The following is a 20,837-nucleotide window of genomic DNA, read 5'->3' on the forward strand; positions in this document are numbered from 1 at the left end:
TGTGCACATAGCCACTGAGCGGAAACTCTCCAAATCCTCATCCAAAAATATAGAATTTTTGCTCAGTGTCTGCTCCAAAAACAAAGCAAAAATACGTTGTTATCACCTAGCCCTTCAATATACTTTTATTACCTGCACTTCTTCTCTGGGCGCATCTCGCATTATTTAACGTTGACATGCAGTTCCTCCTTCTTGTGCCGTATCAGACGATCCACCCTTTGCCAGGCTCTGGATTCAATCAGAACTGGAGGAACACATCAGCGAGCGTACTGCGATAAGGTGTTATCTGAGCATGCTCGGGTGCTGAGTGTCTTCTGCCTGCTCAAATACTATGTTGGAGTCCCGCGGCTGCATGTCTCGGGGCTTTTGACAACAGCAACACATGCAGGGATTATCTGTTCGTTAGGCAATCCCTGCATTTAGTAATATTAATTGAATACTAATTGAATACTAATTATGATGTATTATATGTACAGAAATATTTACTTTTTTTTTTCTTTCAATAATATTTTCTTTTAGAAAATCACTTGCTCAGCCAGGAAATAACTTTTTGATTTAGCACGGAGCAATTTATGTAGGAATCCTGTCGACCACACAGCGTTATTCTCATTTAATGCAGTAACATCTACTAGGAGAATCACCGGAGAGAGCTGCTGTCGTCATTCTCAAGAGATACCTCTGACAATGTGCGCAAATATAATAAGAGAAGCCAAACGACTGTACGGAGATACAAATAAAGCAATTGGTCGTATTACGTATTTTATTAAAATGTACAAAGCCGGTTTCAATGTTTTTAATTATTAAAAAGAAAAAATACAAACAAGTTTGGAAAATTCTGAATTGAGAAAGGATGGGAAGTTTTGTGCATGGTTTGAAAAAATGTCCACTTGCCTACCGTTAGCTATCAAACCATGAAGAAGACACCCAGGGGCGATGAATCATTGATCATGGTTGTGCAGTTATTGCAAATCAGCTCCATTCAACTCAACGGGGCAAAGCTGCAATACCCGACAGAAACCAAAGTCAGGGGTGGCGCCGTTTCTGAAAGACAACTGCCTTGTTTCTCTAATCCCGGATAACCCTTTTAATAAGAGTTTGTACATAGGTTCAAAACACTTACTATGACAATATCAACCTCAAAGTCTTAATTAAAGGGGAAAACACTACTACTACTTGACCAACCCCTTGTTAAGTGGGAACCGGTCATGTAAAATAATGCTACTTACCAGCACATATGGGGATAAACTGCAGGTTAATGGTGTTTTGAAACCGTGTAGCGCCGACACTGAGAGCCCCCAGCCAGGAGGAAATTACCTTTATTCCTCCCGGCAGAGTACTACTTCCAGTCCTAGGGGTGGCGCTGACAAAACTATTTTAAACACAAAAAAAATAAAAAAACCCTAGATTTTTAATTCCTTCTCTCCAGCGAACGATGCTGGGGAGAAGGAATGAATGCCGGCTTCAGCACCACACGCAGGGGGGACAGCGCTTAACTCTAGCGCTGTCTCCTGCACGGTCCGTGTGGTCCTTAGTCGGCACACGGGCGGCACATGGCTGCCACCTGTGTGCCACACTGATGTGCCACATGAGCACACGGACACGGATAACTCCGGTACCGATTTTTCCGGTACCGGAATTATCTGGACGTGTGAGACTGGCCCAATAGACACTTCATGTATTCAGCATAAAACAGAACTAGTATTGTAAAATCCTTATCTAATATATAATTGCCTAGAATACTACTTCCTGCAATTTGTGCCAACTTCCGTGGCTTTGTCCGGAGCTAATGTCCGGAGATAATGTCCGGAGATAATGTCCGGAGCTAATGTCCGGAGCTAATGTCCGGACATAAGTGACGTCACCAGTGTCCTACACCCAGGCAGAGCACAGGGGCCCCAGGCAGAGCACAGTGGCCCCAGGCAGAGCACAGGGGCCCCAGGCAGCATATGGGGCCCCAGGCAGAGCACAGTGGTCCCAGGCAGAGCACAGGGGCCCCAGGCAGCCTATGGGGCCCCAGGCAGAGCACAGTGGCCCCAGGCAGAGCACAGGGGCCCCAGGCAGCATATGGGGCCCCAGGCAGAGCACAGGGGCCCCAGGCAGCATATGGGGCCCCAGGCAGAGCACAGGGGCCCCAGGCAGCTTATGGGGTCCCAGGCAGAGCACAGTGGCTCCAGGCAGCTTATGGGGCCCCAGGCAGAGCACACACCAAATCGGAGGCCGAGGGTCCCCGCCCACCAAATCGGAGGCCGAGGGGCCCCACCAACCAAATCGGAGGCCGAGGAGCCCCGCCCACCAAATCGAAGGCCGAGCGGCCCCGCCCACCAAAGCGGAGGCAGAGGGACCCCGCCCACCAAATCGGAGGCCGTGGGGCTCCGCCAACCAAATCGGAGGCCGAGGGTCCCCGCCCACCAAATTATTCTTACATTTGAATAAATAAAGTATATATGGATTCTAGACTCCCGATTCTTTAGAATCGGGCTGCCATCTAGTCTACTATATAATTGCCTAAGGGTACTTCCGTCTTTCTGTAACGGTTATTCGTTCGCTGACTGGTCTCGGCTGCCGCGACCAATCAGCGACGCGCACAGTCCAGAAAAAAATGGCCGCTTACTCCCCGCACTCACTGCCCGGCGCCCGCATACACCGCTCACACAGGGTTAATGCCGGCGGTAACGGACCGCGTTATGCCGCGGGTAACGCACTCCGTTACCGCTGCTATTAACCGTGTGTCCCCAACTTTGTACTATTGACGCTGCCTATGCGGCATCAATAGTACAAAATGTAATGTTAAAAATAATAAATTTAAAAAAAAAACCTGTATACTCACAATCCGCCGCCTTTCTCGCTCCTCGCCACGCTCCCCGGACCGCTCCATTACAAGCGTCAGCTTGCGGTGAGGTCCCGTCCCAGGGCTGGTGTGCGGCAATGACCTGCCGTAACGTCACGGTCACGTGACCGCGACGTCTTCATAGGTCCTGCTCCCACCAGCCCTGGCACTTGCAATGGAACTCGGCTTCAGGAAAATGGCCGCCGCGATCTCGATCTTCGCACGCGCAGCATCCCGCGGCCATTTTCCTGAAGCCGAGCACTACCATCTGCACAGAAAGAGGATCCCAGGAAGAGGAGACACAGGACGCATAGGAGCAGCGACAAGAATGGTGAGTATGATACACTACAAGGGCCCCTCGGATCGTTAGGTGAGTATGTTTATTTTTTATTTTTTGGACCTGTGACATACGTGCCTCGGCAATATACTACGTGGCTGGGCAATATACTAACTGGACATGCATATTCTAGAATACCCGATGCGTTAGAATCGGGCCACCATCTAGTTTATTCATAGATATATTCACTTGTATCATTACTTTTCTTGTTTCAAGTAATTACATTATATCATCCTCGGTGCTCAGTTCTCAAGTTCTGGTTTTACATGAAAAACATCTCAGAGCCTTCATTTAATTTAAATTACTGAAATGCCTAAAACTGAAATAACACCCATATTACCCTAAATTATCTACTGCGCACACCAAGGAACTCAGAACCGGGAAATGATCATTCTACAAAAAATAAAATTGGAAAATTAATCTGTTAATTCTTAGAAGAATATCAGCAGGGCAGCAGCCAGGACATTTCTTCATACTGTTATTTGCCTTCCTTCAGCCATGCCGGCTCTTATGAACTCCGGCCACGGGATTCTCTGGGTGAAGATGGGAAAAACGACCAAGTGTCCATATGGGGAATACATTTCGGTATGAAGTGTAGCTGATCGCACAGCTCTTGTTAAAGACACCTGATATATTTTCCTGGAAAGAAAATATAAGATGTATTATTACAGGTTTCTGTGGGTAAAGGGGAGTTCATAAGTGACGGATTGAATCCGAGCATGTTTAACCCCTTAATGACCAGGCCTTAAAGGGAATCTGTCACCAGGTTTTTGCTATCCCAACTGACAGCAGCATGATGTAGGGGCAGAGACCCTGATTCCACCACTTACTTTACTGGGTGCAGGAGTTCTGATAAAATCAGTTTTCTCTGCTGTAGATCTCTGAATCCTGAGCTCTGTATAACCTCGGCCACACCACTAATTGTCAGCTTTCTATGTACACTGTGCATAGGCAGAAAGATACCAGTCAGTGGTGGGGGCATGGGCGGACATACCGCCGGTTCAACCGGTGCAGCTGCACCGGGGCCCGGAGGCTCTGGGGGGCCCCTGCAGAGCGGCTAATATAGAGGGCAATCTGGCCAGTCTATCCGTCCCCGAGGCTCCGGGGGCCCCCTGGCCAGATTGCCCTCATGTGCGGCAGGCAGGGAGCAATCCCTGCAGCTCCGCTGCCTGCAAGAGAAAATGGCAACGGATCTCTGCAGGGAATGAATCCATCCTGCTTCCTTTCTCACACAGACAGCAGCGGCTGAATGACATCATCATTCCGCGCTGCGGCTGTCTGTGCGAGACAGGAAGCTGCCGGCGTGCGGCTTCAGGATAGGATCCGTGCGCAGAGGTGAGACATCTCCTGTCTTCTTCACAGCTGCTCCTCCTGTCTGGTGCTTGTTGTTAGATCATCCCCTTCTCCCTGCACACACTTCCAGCCTGTGCAGAACGGCGTCTGCACACTCATGCCTGGAAGGAAGCTGCAGCTGTGTGCAGGACCTCAATCACCCCCTGAACAGGAGGTAAAGAACGGTCTGAATGTGACGGATTGTGTGCAGAGTAAAGAGGGGAGGCAGGGGCTGCAGTCAGAGACTAGAAGCAGTGATTTACTGACTGTGACCCCGGAGCTTTGTGTTCTCTGGTCAGTGCAGGATTTTCATCCACACACAGCAGGGACCAGAGAGCTCAGAACTCGGGAACACAGTCACTAAATCACTGGGTCTATTCTCTGACGGGACTCCAGTCATCACTGCAGTATCAGATCCAGGCTGGGACTGACCCCTGAGCCCATCCCCCAGTGAAGACTTTTTCACATATACTGTATCTGTTGCATTAAACACACAGGTACAATACATAGACACATATAAGGGTATGTTTCCACTGTCGGTAAACTCTGCGGATTGGACGCTGTGTACATCCGCAGCATCCAATCCGCAGCAGCCGGATGTTACAGCATAGTGCATGAGATTTCAAGGAATCCAATGTCTACTATGTAAGCAGCGGCACCCGCAGCTTCCCTGCGGAGACGAACATGCGGCGCATCTTTCTAGACCGTAGCATGTCTATTTATCTTGCGGAGACGCTCAGTCTCCGCAAGATAAATATCACAGTCCACTGTATAGGATGCGGTGATTCCGCATGTGTTCAATGAACACATGCGGAATCATCACTCGTACAAAAGCCGGCAGCGCTTTGGACTGAGCGGACATGTGCTGCATCCAAAGCTTTGCCGATTCCTGACCGTGGAACCATACCCTTATACATTAATGTATAGTATGTCACATATGCAGTAGACACAGGTGTTTATTATACATGGGCATATTCTACAGTATATGTATGCATTTTATTATATAGGTATGTACTATGAGTGCACTTCATATATATAGTTATACACTGATGCATTGATATACTGTAGGCAGCTACATCATTTTGCCTACTACTAGTTTTGAAAAGTCTCCCCAGACTGTATAAGCCCTTAACGAAATATGACATACTGCATACATCATATGTTGTCTTCCTGCCTTCATGCAGGAAGGGTTGATGGAGAAGGCAATGATGGGGCAGAAGGCAATGATTGGGTTGACGGAGAGGGCAATGATAGGGGTGGTGGGGGAGAAAGCAATTATGGGGGTGGTAGAAAGGGCAATAATGGGATGGTGGGGAGAAGGAAATGATGGAGGTCCTGGAATGTTTAATGATGGGGTGGTGGGGAGGAGGAAATGATGGTGGCAGTGGAAAAGACAATGATGGGGTGGTGGGGAGGAGGCAATGATGGAGGTGATGGAATGGGCAATAATGGGGTGGTGGGGAGAAAGCAATAATGGAGGTGGTGAAGAGGGCAATTAAGGAGGTGGGGAAGAGGGCAATAATGGGATGCGTGGGGAGGAGGACAATGAGGGATGTGGGGGACTGGGGTGAGAGGAAGGGGGATTTGGATGGGAGGAAGGGGGATTTATAATGGATTTAGGATCAGGGGGAGGTGGAGGAAGACGGTATTATCGATTATTATGTCTAACACAGTCCCTTAGTATAAAGTGTACTCACTTATTATGTATAGCACAGTCCCTTAGTATATAGTGTACTCATTATGTATAAAACCATCCTTAGTTACATAGTTTCCTCTTCTGTTATGTATAACACCGTCCCTTATTACGTACCATCCTCTCTAGCTATGTATGATGCCCTCCTTTATTATATAGCTTCCTCTGCTGTTATGTACAGTGCAGTCTCTTACATAGTGTATTCTTGATATTTTTGTTATTCACAGCGCCTTCTTTTACTACATGGTCCCCTCTCTTGTTAGATATAAAATGGCTACTGATGGAGGAGCCGGTGACCAGACTACCAGTCCATCAGCTCCTCCTTTAGAAAAGAAGCTTTCTTATGCTCCATCAGCCATCATTGCATTTTACAGCTAACAAGACAGGACGGTATGTAATAAAAACACAGGGCTCTATAAAATCCAATATGTAAGGGACAGTGCAGTACATAATAGGAGAGGGCACTGTATAATAAGGGACGGCAATATACATAATAAAGGAGACTATTTAATATATATACATGTATGTGTGTGGAGCTATATATATACTGTATATATATATATATATATATATATATATATATATATATATATATATATATATAATGTAGCTTTGTCGCCTTTATAAGAGGGGGGGCCCAGACACATTTCCTGCACAGGGGCCCCAAGCTGTCTGTGTCCGCCCCTGGGTGGGGGCGTGGTTGGACTACCTAATTTCATCAGCTGGCATGAGCCCCTAATAGCCGCGGGTGGAATCGCAATCCACCCACGGCTGTTAACATGTTAAATGCTGTTACCAGCGTAAGACATGTAATGACTGACAGTGCACTCTACTGGTCAGCAGTGCCAATGCTTCGGCACGCTACACAGCGGTCATTGAGAGCTATGTAGCCAGTGAAAAAGAAGACAAATGCAGTAATAAACCACTTCTGTCTTCTCCACAGGGTTTGCATTTGATACCTGGAGACAGAACACGCTCATCCTATGAGCAGAAGCTTTAACCCTGCACCATCATATTTTTTTTTAATTAATTTTATAGAGGATTTTCCAACATAACAAGGTTACATCATAGAACAAAGAGCATTTCTCATTAACACTGTCTGGCAATGGTAACTCTGCGCTTAACATACTGTGGGTCTAATATCTTACCCAAAACCATAAGACCCCCCCCATGTCAGGCACCAAATATCCCATACTGTATCTCAAGAAAATACTCCTCATTATTTGGGGGCTATTTTGAGTCACAGAGGAATCAAACCAAGGCTTCTATAAATTACTGATTTTTGTTATATTTTTTTTTTTTTTTAACAATGAAAGCATTTTTAGGTTCTTTGATATAAATCTATTTTATGTGTTTCTATATTTTGCTGTACCTGAGGCCAGTCTCCGTTGCTGAGCTGCTTCTCCAGTAGCAGTTTTACTCCTCTCTCCAAAACACCAACATTGGGAAACCTGCAAAAGATCAGCAAGCTCAACAGAAAGCTTCTATCACACAGCCCGACCCTGTAATCAGTACAGCACATAAAAAGCATGTCGCATTCACACATCCGTACGTCACGGTCTGAGCACGGGCCGTAATCCATGGACTGTCCACGGGTCTCCTGATCCGAACTTGACAGCGTCATAAGCATATTTGAGGCTGCCAAGTTTGGGCCAGGAGACCCGTGAACAGTCCATGGATCCATGCTCGGACCTTGACATGTGGATGTGTGAATGCAGATTGTGCTCTACAGCGAGAACCGGCCCCATATTTCCGGGAACATGCACAGTCAGCTTTTGTAAACCTCAGTGCAAAGAGAACATCCAGCACCAGTCGCCATAAAAGTGGTCGTACCTGACGGCCATCAGAGCCAGCAGTGCCCAGCAGGTGTTGTGTAGCTGAGAGCTGGCACTCTGAACATATCTTCTCTCTTCACATGATTCAAAGTCCTCCCCCCAGCCTCCATCTTCCATTTGGTGAGAGAGAAGAAAATCGCAGGCACGGGTGACCTCCGGGCAACTGAATGGTGTAGGACACAACAAGGCGGATTAGTAGAAATCAATTCATTTCACAAATGCCAGCAATAACTTCCTCTGCTAAGTTTTTCTTTGTTTCTAGGTAACATAAATGCCTGTTAGAGCTAAAGTGGCATTCCCATATCCAAGATCCTATCCCAATATGTAGCAGGTGCAATAATAATAATATTAGCAAATACCTCCAATTAGAAATTCAGTAGAGTTCTTCTGATTAGTCATGTCCCTTACCTCATGTGCAGGGTATAGCTTAGGTATCCATGGTTACGACCAGTAGCAACTATCACTACGCCAGTGGTTGTAACCATGGATATCTAAGCTACTGCAATGCCCTGCACATGAGGTAAGAGACATAGCGAATCAGAAGAACTATTCTACATTTCTAGTTGGAGGTATTTGATAATATTAGTACTACACCTACTAGATATTGGGAAAGGATCTTAGAGATGGGAATACCCATTTAGGACAACTGAAGAAAATAAAAGTCAGGGTCAACCTCTTCACCCTCAAGTTGTAATTTTTTTGGAGTGATAGTAGATAAAAAAGTAATCATTTTAACTAATAATATCCCCTTGCACAACCTTAATCCCAACGACTGCACACAACTCAACAACTAACATATCAGACATTGTTTTGCATCTACGTGTCGGCTCCTTGATGACACTCACCCATCTGAGTACTTATATCCCATGCAAGCAAAGGCCTCCAGTCCAAACCATATGCCATATGTAAAGCACACACCCCAGGACCTGGACAACGGGGAGAAATAGAAGAATATATTAAACTAAGAAAAAACAACAACATTTCTTGTCCTTAGCATTGGGGACCCAGCATCATTGGTTCAGGATCTGTCATTAGGAGGCTGATATTAGGTAGAATAAAAAGTAAACTGGTGGGGGTGATGTGGAAAGCGCCACACAAGAGAACATGTGGAGGGCAGCGTGCTCACACGGCAGCTTTTTAATGCAAATTTTCTGCTACAAAAACCATTATCCTCCCAACAGGTCCATTGCTATTACGGAGAAAATTAAACCTTTACACTTCTTGTAAAACCCCTTTGCTGTTGACTACACTAGGGCACACCAGTCCCACCCTATACATATTTTACTGCTCTCCAGAGTTGATTTCCGACCCCTTTGCACATGGCTCTCTTCCCCGGGTTCAGATCATGTTGGTTCTACTTTTACACATTTTTTTTTTTTGCTCTCTTGCTGCTTTTGGCACAAACCTCAGCTGGCCAGTTAGCCCACCAGACAGAGCCAAGGCTTCTTTTCTGCCTACTACTGGAAGGTTCTACGCCCAAGGTTCTGCGCTCCTTAAGGTATTCATCGAGAGAAGGATTTTACCAAAAGTTCAAAAGTCTAAATGATAACACAGTTCTAGAATACTTACCCTTCCCAGGATCCATCTTTACGCTGAACCCTGCGACAGTAATCCAGGCCTTGTTTGAGAGTTTCCCTAAGTAAACAAAAAAAAAAGGAGAAAAGTCCCGATAAGAAAATCAGTGCAGTTGCCTATCATAGTTTTGAAAAAGAACTCCTTTCTATATGAGGGCCATTTGCTTTCCCTGCTGGAAAGGGAATTCTGGACAAGAAGAACAGTACTGTGGATGCAATGTCACAGACCTAAAAGTGCCAGTGCAGCGGTAATACCAGAATTCGATCATTTACAAACGGTCATGCATTTATAATATATTATTGGAAGGTGCTTTAAGATGAAAAAACCTGAAAGAGGTTTTCTAATCTTAAGATACTGATGACTTTTCCTTTGGCTAGGCCATCAATATCAGATCGGTGGTGGGCAGATACCCAGGACCCAAACTGATCAGCTTCATTCTCCGTATAGCAGCCACTGCCAGGTACTGCAGAACAGCTCCTAGTCAAGAGGATAGGGCATCAATATCTTCTGACCACACAACCCCTTTAAATGAGTTTGCCATACAAATCCGAAAGGCAAATTTATATAAAGTAAATAATTTTCTGAACATCAGGAATATGTAACATTGCCTTTGAAGAAGAAGGTCTGAGAAATTACCCGATTTCATGTGCTCTGTAGTCCGGGTCCCAGGCTTGGTAATGTTTCAAGGCTTGCATTGCAGCAGATGTGCACTCCACATAGGTGTAGTCAATCATAATATCGCCTGCAGTGAGTGAAAGCATTGAATGTGATCTCCATGCTCCTCATCAGGATGTATTTATTACATTACTATGTACGTACCAAACACTTCAGAGGGATTGAGCCTTTCCAACAAGCGGCCACCTCGTTTGGTTTCATAGGTAGCAAATCCGCCATCAGAATTCTTCATACTAAGTAGCTACAGCACATCGAAATTATCAAGTTACATCACAGAAGACCACCAATTCCCACATACACGGCTGAACGTTTCTTACCACATCGACGGCATCCCGTAATCTGCTCCTCGGAATATGTTCAGATAAGAAAGAGCAGTTTTCTTGGAGCAGCATTGCAGACTTCAGCCCCTCCGCAGTACAATCTGCTACAACCCAACCACAGTCCCGAGTGCTGAATGGGAATCCGCCCTGGATTACAACAAAAAGTCATAGTACTGAAAATACTCAAAGGAAAACAAGATATCGGATACTGCGTTTCTAAAAGAGTCACTTGTTAGGAAGAATGATGTACGGTCATATAATTTGTATGGTAAATACACCTGCCCCCTCAGGAAACCTACAGATGACCATGAACACTCCTTTATAATATATACCCACCTTGTTCATCTGTCTGTAGAATTTCTTGTACTCTGGTGGGTTATCAGGTATCTGCAACATAAAGAAATTAATCATATATTATGTGTATGTGACTGACAAACACAACTGATCACAGAAAAAAAACAAGCCCTCATCTGACTTTGTCACCCAAAAACCACAACGTATGACTCCTGGGATGCCACAATAAATAAAAAGAACAGGCTTGCAGTTGTCGGTTATTAAAAATGTACTACTGTGTAACTTGTAGAGCTTGCATGTAATACAGAACAGTGCACGCTGCTCGATAGCATACTTTTCTCATTGCATCATGTAAGCTCTGTGACCTGTGCCGAAGCTAATCTAAGCTCAGATTCTTCATTTATGTTAATTTTATTTGTGTGTATATATATATATATATATATATATATATATATATATATATATATATATATATATATATATATATATATATATATACACATATATATATAAAAGCTAAGATTAGCTTCAAGATTCATCATCTCATCTGAACTAATGAAGACAAAAAAGAGCAGCATAACCTGCAAGCTCTACAAATCGAAAGGCAAAACATTTTAATGAAATAATCAACTGCAAAAATAAAAAAAAAAATGTTCAAAAGATGTATATAGTGTTCACATCTCTTCAAGCTCCTTTTAACATTTTCCAAAACGTCACCTGTGTAATACGAAGAAATTCATGCGCCTTCTCCAATGTTTTCTCAAATAGTTTTTTCCGGTGTGCTCCAGCCTGTAGACAGACGGCAAAAAAAATAAAAAAAACAAAACAATAAAAACATACTGAAACAAATTATAGAAACTGATATGAAAAAAAAAATATGGGCTTTATTGTAATTTTTTTTCATGTTTTTTTTCACTAATGTAAATAAAATAAATTAAATCTTACAAAATGTCCCCGAGATGAGGCACAACTGCTTGTAGTTCACATACTTTACCTCTAAATATGCCTGTATTGCAAATGCCGTGTCCCAGAGCTGCGATCCATTTGTTCCCTGCGAAAAATGAACAGACAACTGTTACATTTTGGCTACACACGTGGACACAGCACATGGTACCTACGAATGAAAAGCTACCAAGTTGTTAAAAATATCACTAAAATCTCACACGCACTCAGGCCTCATTCAGACGTCTGATTGTCGCGTACGAGTACAACTTGTGGTTTTCACGGATAGCACTCATACCCGTGATACACTATGGGGCCATTCACATATCCGTGATTTTCGAGGACCAAAAGAAGTTCTACACATGTCCGTTTTTGATCTAATTTTATGGAACCAAGGGAAAAAAAAATCATTATATATATATATATATATATATATATGTATATATATATATATATATATATATATATATATATATATATATATATATATATATATTTTTTTTTTATTTCTTCTTTTTTAAATCCACCATATGGTCCCAGATCTCTGGCCTTTTTATCTAATGCCAATGTTTATGTTCTTTACCAAGGAGACGTTGCTCCCAGGGTTATCTAAGGGCATATGTAACCTGTTTTGCATAATTATCTTGTGAGCCCTGCCGCCTTGTAAAGACTATGAAAATTATCACTAAATAAAAAAGGCCTATATTTCTGAAACTGTATGTCAGATTTATGACAAAAAATAAAATAAAAATATAGAAAAAATATCCCAAAACAAAAGAATGGTCAGGGGAGCAGCGAGAATAAAAATCAGAGCAAAACCTGACCACTTTAGACCTGGAACTTGGTAAACACTAGGGTAGCTCAATCAACATTTGTTAGGCAATTCAAACACCTCCTAGCAGAAACACAATTGCATCATCGTCACGGGGAGAAAAACAAAAACATGCTGGGAATCCCTTTGTTGTAAAAATTTTAGAGATTCTAAATTCATAAACCCCAACTAATCTCCTGACACGTCACGTTATAAAGTGTTCTACCATGTAGGCAACCTGACTGCTTGTAGGGCGAACAGGACCTCCAAAGGGCGATATACGGCAGGAAATATCTGGGTGCAGTGGTGTAAGCAACAAAGATACCAATAAAATAAAAAAGACATAGATTTCAGCCTTTAGTTTGAGGGTATATGCACACGTCAGGATTTCTTGCAGAAATCTTCCTGACAAAATCCAGACATTTCTGCCAGAAATCCGCATGCGATTTTTTTTTGCACGTTTTTTACGCGTTTTTTTTTTTTTGCGGAATTTTTGCGTTTTTTCCCAGACACTCCAATTTCATGGGAAATCCGCAAAAAATCCGCAAAAATAATGAACATATTGCTTCTTTTTCCGGATTGCGTTTTTTTGCGGAAAAAAAGCAACATTTGCACAAAAAATGCGGAATGCATTCTAAATGATACGATGCATAATGTATGCGTTTTTTTATGTGGTATTATAGCGTTTTTATCAGGGAAATCCTAAAAAAAAACGCAAAAAATCCTGAAGAAATCCTGACGTGTGCACATACCCTAAGGGTTTGTCCAGTAGCGATCTAAAGGAGATAGGAAATAGAATTTAAAAAAAATGATACTCATCTCCCAAAACCGGCCCCTCTCCTCCATAGTCAGTGTTGTGGGGCCAGTCTAGGAAGTATACTGAATAACAGGATTTTTGGTTGCTTACCGTAAAATCTGTTTCTTGGAGCCTCCATTGGGGGACACAGGAACCATGGGTGTATGCTGCTGCCACTAGGAGGCTGCCACTATGCAAATAAAAAAGTTAGCTCCTCCTCTGCAGTATACACCCCACCGACTGGCATTATACTCTTCAGTTAATGAGAAAGCAGTAGGAGATAAATAACAAGGTTGAAAACCATAACCACAAACTATCTAACTTCAAAATAAATGAGACTAAATCAGAAATGTTAAATCTAGGCATACCAAACAATATAATGAGGAAACTCAAATCTACATTCCCCTTCCCGTGGCAACCCAAAAGTTTAACTTACCTAGGAATTCAAATAAGTGCGTCTCACAAAGATTTATTTGAGCTCAATCTTAACAAACTATACCAAACTACAGCCACCAATCTCAGATCTTGGAAGGACCCCTTTCTTTCCTGGATTGGAAGAAAAAATATACTAAAAAGCCTCATTCTCCCCAAATTTATATACGTCTTCAATATGCTCCCAATCCATATACCCATATCCTTTCTAACTAAAGTCCACTCATTATTTTTTAAATATATATGGCAAAAATGTAAACCCCGCATTAATTTCCAAACCCTCACCCTACCGAAAGACAAAGGTGGCATGGGTGCCCCAGACATTGTCAAATACTATCAAGCCTCTCACCTAGCTAGAACGATCCACTGGTTCAGAAATGATAAAGGAAAACAACAATGGCTTCAAGTAGAGGAAGCAATGTCTCCCATGCCACTGCGCTCTATCTTATTAAACCGCAATAAAATACTAAATCTTAAGGACCATAAAAACAATTTTACGCTAGCTACCTTAAAAATCTGGAAGAAGTGGGGTGAAACCCTGGCTCCATCCTTCTCCCCATTGACCAGAGTCTCCGATTTGATAGACACTCTCCCCATATCCGCTGCCCGTATATCAATCGAGCAATTGCTTGAAGATGGGTCACTTCTCCCATTACATGACCTACGTAAAATTCCAGGCCTATCGGGCCTCACCTTTCTTCAACATGGGAAATTGGCCCATCTTTTCTCTCCACCAAACCGGCCAATTGATTTGAACAGAATACTAACTCCCTTTGAGGTCCTCTGTGCCAGATTTGAACCCCCTCGAAAAATTCTTTCAACGATTTACCAAACCTTATTAACCATAGATACACCCCTGAAACGAGCATACTTAGCCCATTGGGAAAAGGACATAGGGATCCCTCTAACTGAGCAACACATCAAGTATATCTATAAAAACTCTCATGGGCCCTCAAATTGCGTCCGCATACAAGAGAACTCTTATAAAATTATTACAAGATGGTATGTCACCCCCAAACAGATACATAAATGGCACAGAGCCTCATCTAATAATTGCTGGAGATGTGGGACCAATGAAGGAAGCTATTTTCATATCTGGTGGACATGCCCACAGATCTGTCCTTTCTGGAAAGAAGTATCCCAAGTCATATTTACACTTTTGGGTAAACGTGTAACACTGAAGCCAGAGAACCTTTTTTTGAATCTTCCGATTTGGCCTCAAGACAGCAAAGCTTCAAAACTAGCTCAATATGTTCTAGCAGCCGGGAAAACGCTAATCCCATCTAAATGGAACTCAACTATTACGCCCACCACCCAACAACTTTACCTTAAAATAGATCAGTTATACTACGTGGAGAAATTAGCGGCAAGAGTCAATAATACTCACAGCAGATTTCTTAACGTCTGGTCTCCATGGACTCAATTCAGATCTCAATTAACCTTCTTAAGTTCAGTATCAGCTAAATGAACTCACCCTTGGTGCCCACCCTCCTGTCCCCCTCCCTCCACCCCTCCCTACTCTACACCCACCTAAGTCCCCTTATTCTTACCTTTTTTTTCTTTTCTCGTCCTCTTAGCCTACATCATCTTCCTATCACTTACAGATACAGTTCTTTTTTTATTGTCTGACATTCTTAAGTTGTACGTGAATGGATGTAATAATATACTTAATATGTCAATATTTTTTTGTTCGCTCAAAAGTTCATTTGTAATATTGCATATTATTTAATAAAAAGATCATTGAAATGAAATGAAAACCATAACCACAAGCTTGAGAACTGTAAACGTGAGAACAGTCATAGAACATAAAACAACAGAAACTGAGAAACATTGGGAGGGTGCTGTGTCCCCCAATGGAGGCTCCAAGAAACAGATTTTACGGTAAGCTACCAAAAATCCTGTTTTCTTTATAGCCTCTCATTGGGAGACACAGGAACCATGGGACGTCCCAAAGCAGTCCCAAGGGCGGGAAGAAACAGACTTCCATCAGGCCAGAGGACTCACCACTGCCGCCTGCAAGATCCTTCTGCCTAGGCTGGCATCCGCCGAAGCGTAGGTATGGACCTTGTAAAATTTGGCGAACGTGTGGATGGAAGACCAGGTTGCCGCTTTGCAAAGCTGTAGGGCGGAAGCCCTGTGGTGCACCGCACAGGAGGCGCTGACTGCCTGGGTAGAGCGAGCCTTGATCCCAGGAGGATCAGAATTGCCATTCTGATCCAGCGAGCAATAGTCACCTTAGATGCCGGTTGGCCTCTGCGCAAGCCATCAGGAATGATGAAAAGAGAATCCGTCTTCCGGAAAGTGGACTTTCTATCCAGGTAGATCTTCACTGCCCTGACGAGGTCCAGCTTGTTCAACGATCGCTCCAGAGGATGAGTCGGAGCTGGACAAAAGGAAGGTAGAACGATGTCCTCGTTGAGGTGGAAGGTGGAAACCACCTTAGGAAGAAAAGAAGGCGGAGGCCTGAGGACCACCTTGTCCTGGTGGATGACCAAGAATGGAGGACGGCAAGACAGGGCCGCCAACTCGGAAACGCGGCAGATAGAAGTGATGGCCACAAGAAAGGCCACCTTCCAAGATAGAACTGACAGCGAATTTGTAAATAAAGCCGTAGGCACAACTATTGGTTGTGGTGCTCAAGTAGGTGCCCAAACCATATAATATTAGAGATAACTTGGCACACACGTAGTGAGATGCAATAAAGATTTAATCAGTAAAGGAGAGTACATACAATAGACGTTTCGGTCAAAATTAGACCTTCATCAATGTACCTCTCTTAGAGCATTTTAAGCTTATGGGTCACCAAAGGGTTAAGCCCCACTCTTAGTAGAGAGTCAATAGAGAGTCAATTGAGAACTGGCCAAATCCGGCACAAGTGGAAGATAAGATGGACGCGGTATCCACCGCTCGTCCAGTGTGTGCTAGGCCCGAATCCAGTCCTGCCTGAAGGAAGGCCAAAATGGAAGGCAGGGAAAAGGACATAGATGAAATGCGGTTGGACTCGCACCAACGGAAGTAAGCCTTCCAGGTACGATAGTAGATCCTGGAAGAAGGCTTCCGAGCCTGGATCATGGTGTGAATCACCCGGTCCAAAAGGCCGGACGCTCTTAGAACTGCGGTCTCAACAGCCACGCCGTTAAACTGAGCGACCGAGAATTCAGGTGGCAGATCGGACCCTGAGACAGCAGATCGGGCCTGTCTGGAAGGCGCCAGGGAGCGTCCGCGAGAAGATTGACGAGCTCCGCGAACCAAGCTCTCCTGAGCCAATCCGGGGCGATCAGAATGAGCGGCACCCCTTCCGCTTTGATCTTTTTCAACAGTTTGGGAAGTAATGGAAAGGGTGGGAACAGGTAGGGCAGCACGAACTGTGACGAAGGAATGGTCAGAGCGTCGACGCCCACAGCAAGAGGATTGCGAGACCTGGAGACGAACTGCGGAACCTTCCTGTTCATTCGAAACGCCGTGAGATCCACGTCCGGAGTCCCCCATCGAAGACAAATCTGATGGAAGACCTCCGGATGCAAGGACCATTCCCCTGCCGCGAGACCCTCACGGCTGAGGAAGTCGGCAGCCCAATTGTCCACGCCGGGGATATGCACCGCGGATATCACCGGAACTGTTGCCTCTGCCCAGAGGAGGATCTTGGATACCTCGGCCAAGGCGCTCCGAGTCCCCCCTTGATGGTTGACATATGCCACCGCCGTGGATTCGGATTGGAAGGCCCCTGAAAATCCCTTCCCAGTGACGAAGGAACATAAAAATGGCCCGGATCTCGAGGACATTGATCGGCAAGGTTGACTCCTGCGCCAACCAGCGGCCCTGTACAGTCAGGTGGCGAAACACCACACCCCAGCCGAGTAGGCTAGCATCCGTCGTCACCACTTGCCAGTGAACTGGAAGGAAGGACCTGCCCTGGGAGACGAGAGGTGACGTGAGCCACCAGTTGAGAGACCGTTTGACCAGGGGAGAGAGTCGGATCGGGCGGTCCAGGGAGAAGACAGACCTGCTCCACTGAGACAGGATGGCTTGCTGAAGAGGTCGCGAGTGAAATTGGGCGAAGGGAATTGCTTCCAATGTTGCTACCATCCTCCCTAAAACCTTCATGGTCGAACAGAAGGAGGGAGACCGAGAGCCCTGGAGCACGCGTATGTCCCGACGAAGAATGGATCTCGTCTTCGGGAAGAAAGACCTTGGTCTGACGAGTGTCGAAGAGCATGCCCAGAAAGATGATGCGCTGAGAAGGAATAAGGCAGGACTTCTTCTGGTTGACCAGCCACCCGAAACGGGCTAGGGTGTCGAGAACGATGGACAGGCTTTCGTGGGCCTGAGAAAAGGACGGAGCCTTGATGAGGATGTCGTCAAGGAATGGAAACAGAACCAGGCCTCTGACCCTCAAGATGGCCATCAGCGCCACCATGATCTTCGTGAAAACTCTTGGGGCGGTTGCAAGACCGAACGGCAGGGCGACGAACTGAAAATGTTCCTGAAGCACTGCAAAGCGCAGGTATCGGTGATGTCCCGGGAATATCAGAAGATGGGACGCACCCTGCCGTCTTTTTTCGGTACCACAAAGGTTTGAATAGAAACCTGTGAACCGTTCTTTTTCTGGGACGGAAACAATTACCTCGGCTTTGAGGAGAGAAGTGATGGCTGCAAAGAAACCCAGAACTAGAGTGGGATCTCTTGGAGATCGGGATTCGAAAAAACGATCCTGGGGTCGTGAAACGAACGCTATCTTGTATCCCGAGGATACAACTTCCCTGAGCCATGCGTCCTCTACTGAGAAGATCCAGACGTCCCTGAAGAAGAGGAGACGGCGGCCCAGCCTGGGAGGTGGGCTGACGACTAGCCGAGAGTCATGCCGAGGTGGTTCCTCCAGTCCTGGACCTGGAAGATCTACCCTGGGAGTAGCGAGGATGCCAGGAAGGAGTGGGCCTAAAGGATACCGTCTTCTTCTCATGACGTGCCTGTGGCCTCTGTTGCTGCTGGGAGAAGGAATTCGATGCCGCAAAGCGACAAAAAGGCCGAAAAGACCGAAATTGATGTCTAGGAGGAGGGCGACGAGGCTTGGCCTGGGGAAGAAGGGAACTTGTGCGCCCTGTAGCGTCCTTAATGATTTTGTGCAGCTTAGAACCAAAGAGACGAGACCCCTGAAAAGGCAGGCTGTTAAGGGACTTTTTAGAAGACAAATCCGCCTGCCAGGCCTTAAGCCAAACGGTCCGGCGGATGGCAACCGCGTTGCCGGACGCCTGAGCCACACAAGACGCAGCGTCCAGGGAGGTGGAGACCAGATATTCACCTGCGTGAGAAATCTGGTTGGCAAGTTCCACCAGCTGTCCAGATGGAACCCCGTCCAGAATGCCCTGACGGAGCTGTTTGGCCCATTTGGATATGGATTTTGAAACCCAAGTGGAAGCAAAGGCCGGGCAAAGACTAGCTGAGGCCGCTTCAAAGGCTGACTTTGCGAAAGATTCTATGACTCTATTGTTAGAATCCTTCAGAGATGCTCCGCCGGACAGTGGGAGGACTGTGTTGGTGGACAGTCTGGAAACTGGAGGGTCCACCGAAGGAGAAGCAGTCCAATTAGCAGTGAGCTCCGGAGAAAAGGGATATAAAACGCCAAGTCGCTTTCCTCTCTGAAAGCGTCTGGTTGGGTTCTCTCTTTCTCTGGTCATAATCTCTTCGAATTCCGGGTGAGGAGCGAAAAACTTGGAAGGTGGTTTAGCCCGTCTAAACGAAACCGCCTGATCTGTGGGTTCCGTAGAGGACTCCTTGATGCCACAGGTTAGATTTATCGCTCCAATGAGATTCTGAACGATATCCCTCATGGTAGCGATTTGGTTCGAATCCAGCTCCGAAACATCCTCCGAAAGCGCATCAGAGAACGCCTCGCCTGACTCAGGAGAGGGAGGACGCCGACCGCAGAGGACCGACTGGCGAGATGGAGCGAGAAGAGGACTCAGACCGACGTTCCTGTCTGGACCTTTTGCGGCTAATCAAGGAAGGCTTGGGCGGAGGCTCCTGCGACCCGCTGGCTACTGCGGGGGTCTGCAGAGTTAATCGGTCCAGCACGGACACCAGGGTTTGAGACACCCGTGTTAGATCGGCCACCGATTGTGACAGAGAGGAAGCCCAGCCTGGGATGGGGGTATCACTCTCGGGTGGATCGGCCGGGGGATCCTGGGCGGTGGGAACAATCGGGTTGCTGCAGGCCTGACAGAGCGGAGAGGACTGAACTGAGGGAAGTTTGCTGTTACAGCACGAACATGCAAAGTACTTGACTAAGGCAGAAGAGGAAGAAGTAGGAGGACAAGAGCAGCCCCCTTTAGAGTTAGACATATTGAAGAGGTCCCTGAAGAAAATGCGAGTGGGTTAAGGGACAGTGGGGCAGAGGGGGGTGTCAGTCTGCAGTGCAGAGCTACTCACGGCAGACGAGAAAACGGATACCAGGTTGCTGCCGGCCTGGATGTCCCCTGTTGTGAATTCTGCTTTTTGGCTCCCTCCGGTGGTTGTAGGTGGTAATGCAGTTGTTTCTGAGTGGCAGCCCTGGTCAGGTGTTTCTGCTGATTGCAGTTCTGACTGGGGTATTTAGGTTTGCAGGATTCATTAGTCCTTGCCAGTTGTCCATTGTTTTGGGAGGTTTTGTCCTTGCCTGGTTCCTCTGCCTTGCTGCCAAATCTACAAAGATAAGTGTCTGGTTTTCATGGCACACATGCCGTGTGCTTATGATTTAGTGCTATTCAGTGTTTTTTTGTCCAGCTTAGATTGTATCAGTGATTTCTCTGTCTTGCTGGATTCTCAGGAGTTGCAGATATACATTCCATGTCTTTAGTTGGATTGTGGAACTTTTTGTATTTTCTGCTGTGGATATTTTTAGTGTTTTAATACTGACCGCTTAGTATTCTGGTCTATCCTTCCCTGTTTAGCTAGAGTGGCCTCTTTTGCTGGAATCTGTTTTCTCTCTGTGT

The 20,837-nt window shown here is 45.6% G+C and overlaps 1 protein-coding gene across 1 annotated transcript in view; it reads right to left on the reverse strand.

Annotated features, from left to right (window-relative positions):
- Positions 1–746: 746 nt before the first annotated feature.
- Positions 747–20,837, reverse strand: part of LOC143784351 (lanosterol synthase-like) — a 30,562-nt gene continuing 10,471 nt past the window's right edge. The window contains exons 12-22 of the mRNA XM_077272544.1: positions 11,883–11,939; positions 11,606–11,677; positions 10,931–10,981; positions 10,592–10,741; positions 10,419–10,515; positions 10,236–10,341; positions 9,594–9,659; positions 8,870–8,950; positions 8,023–8,187; positions 7,562–7,640; positions 747–3,803 (exon numbers count right to left, since the gene is read on the reverse strand). Coding sequence (XP_077128659.1) covers positions 3,657–3,803; positions 7,562–7,640; positions 8,023–8,187; positions 8,870–8,950; positions 9,594–9,659; positions 10,236–10,341; positions 10,419–10,515; positions 10,592–10,741; positions 10,931–10,981; positions 11,606–11,677; positions 11,883–11,939 — 1,071 coding nt within the window. The 3' untranslated portion in view covers positions 747–3,656. The remainder of the gene's footprint in view (positions 3,804–7,561; positions 7,641–8,022; positions 8,188–8,869; positions 8,951–9,593; positions 9,660–10,235; positions 10,342–10,418; positions 10,516–10,591; positions 10,742–10,930; positions 10,982–11,605; positions 11,678–11,882; positions 11,940–20,837) is intronic.

The sequence above is a fragment of the Ranitomeya variabilis genome, chromosome 7, assembly GCF_051348905.1.
Source record: "Ranitomeya variabilis isolate aRanVar5 chromosome 7, aRanVar5.hap1, whole genome shotgun sequence".
In the NCBI taxonomy this organism is placed as follows: Eukaryota; Metazoa; Chordata; class Amphibia; order Anura; family Dendrobatidae; genus Ranitomeya; species Ranitomeya variabilis.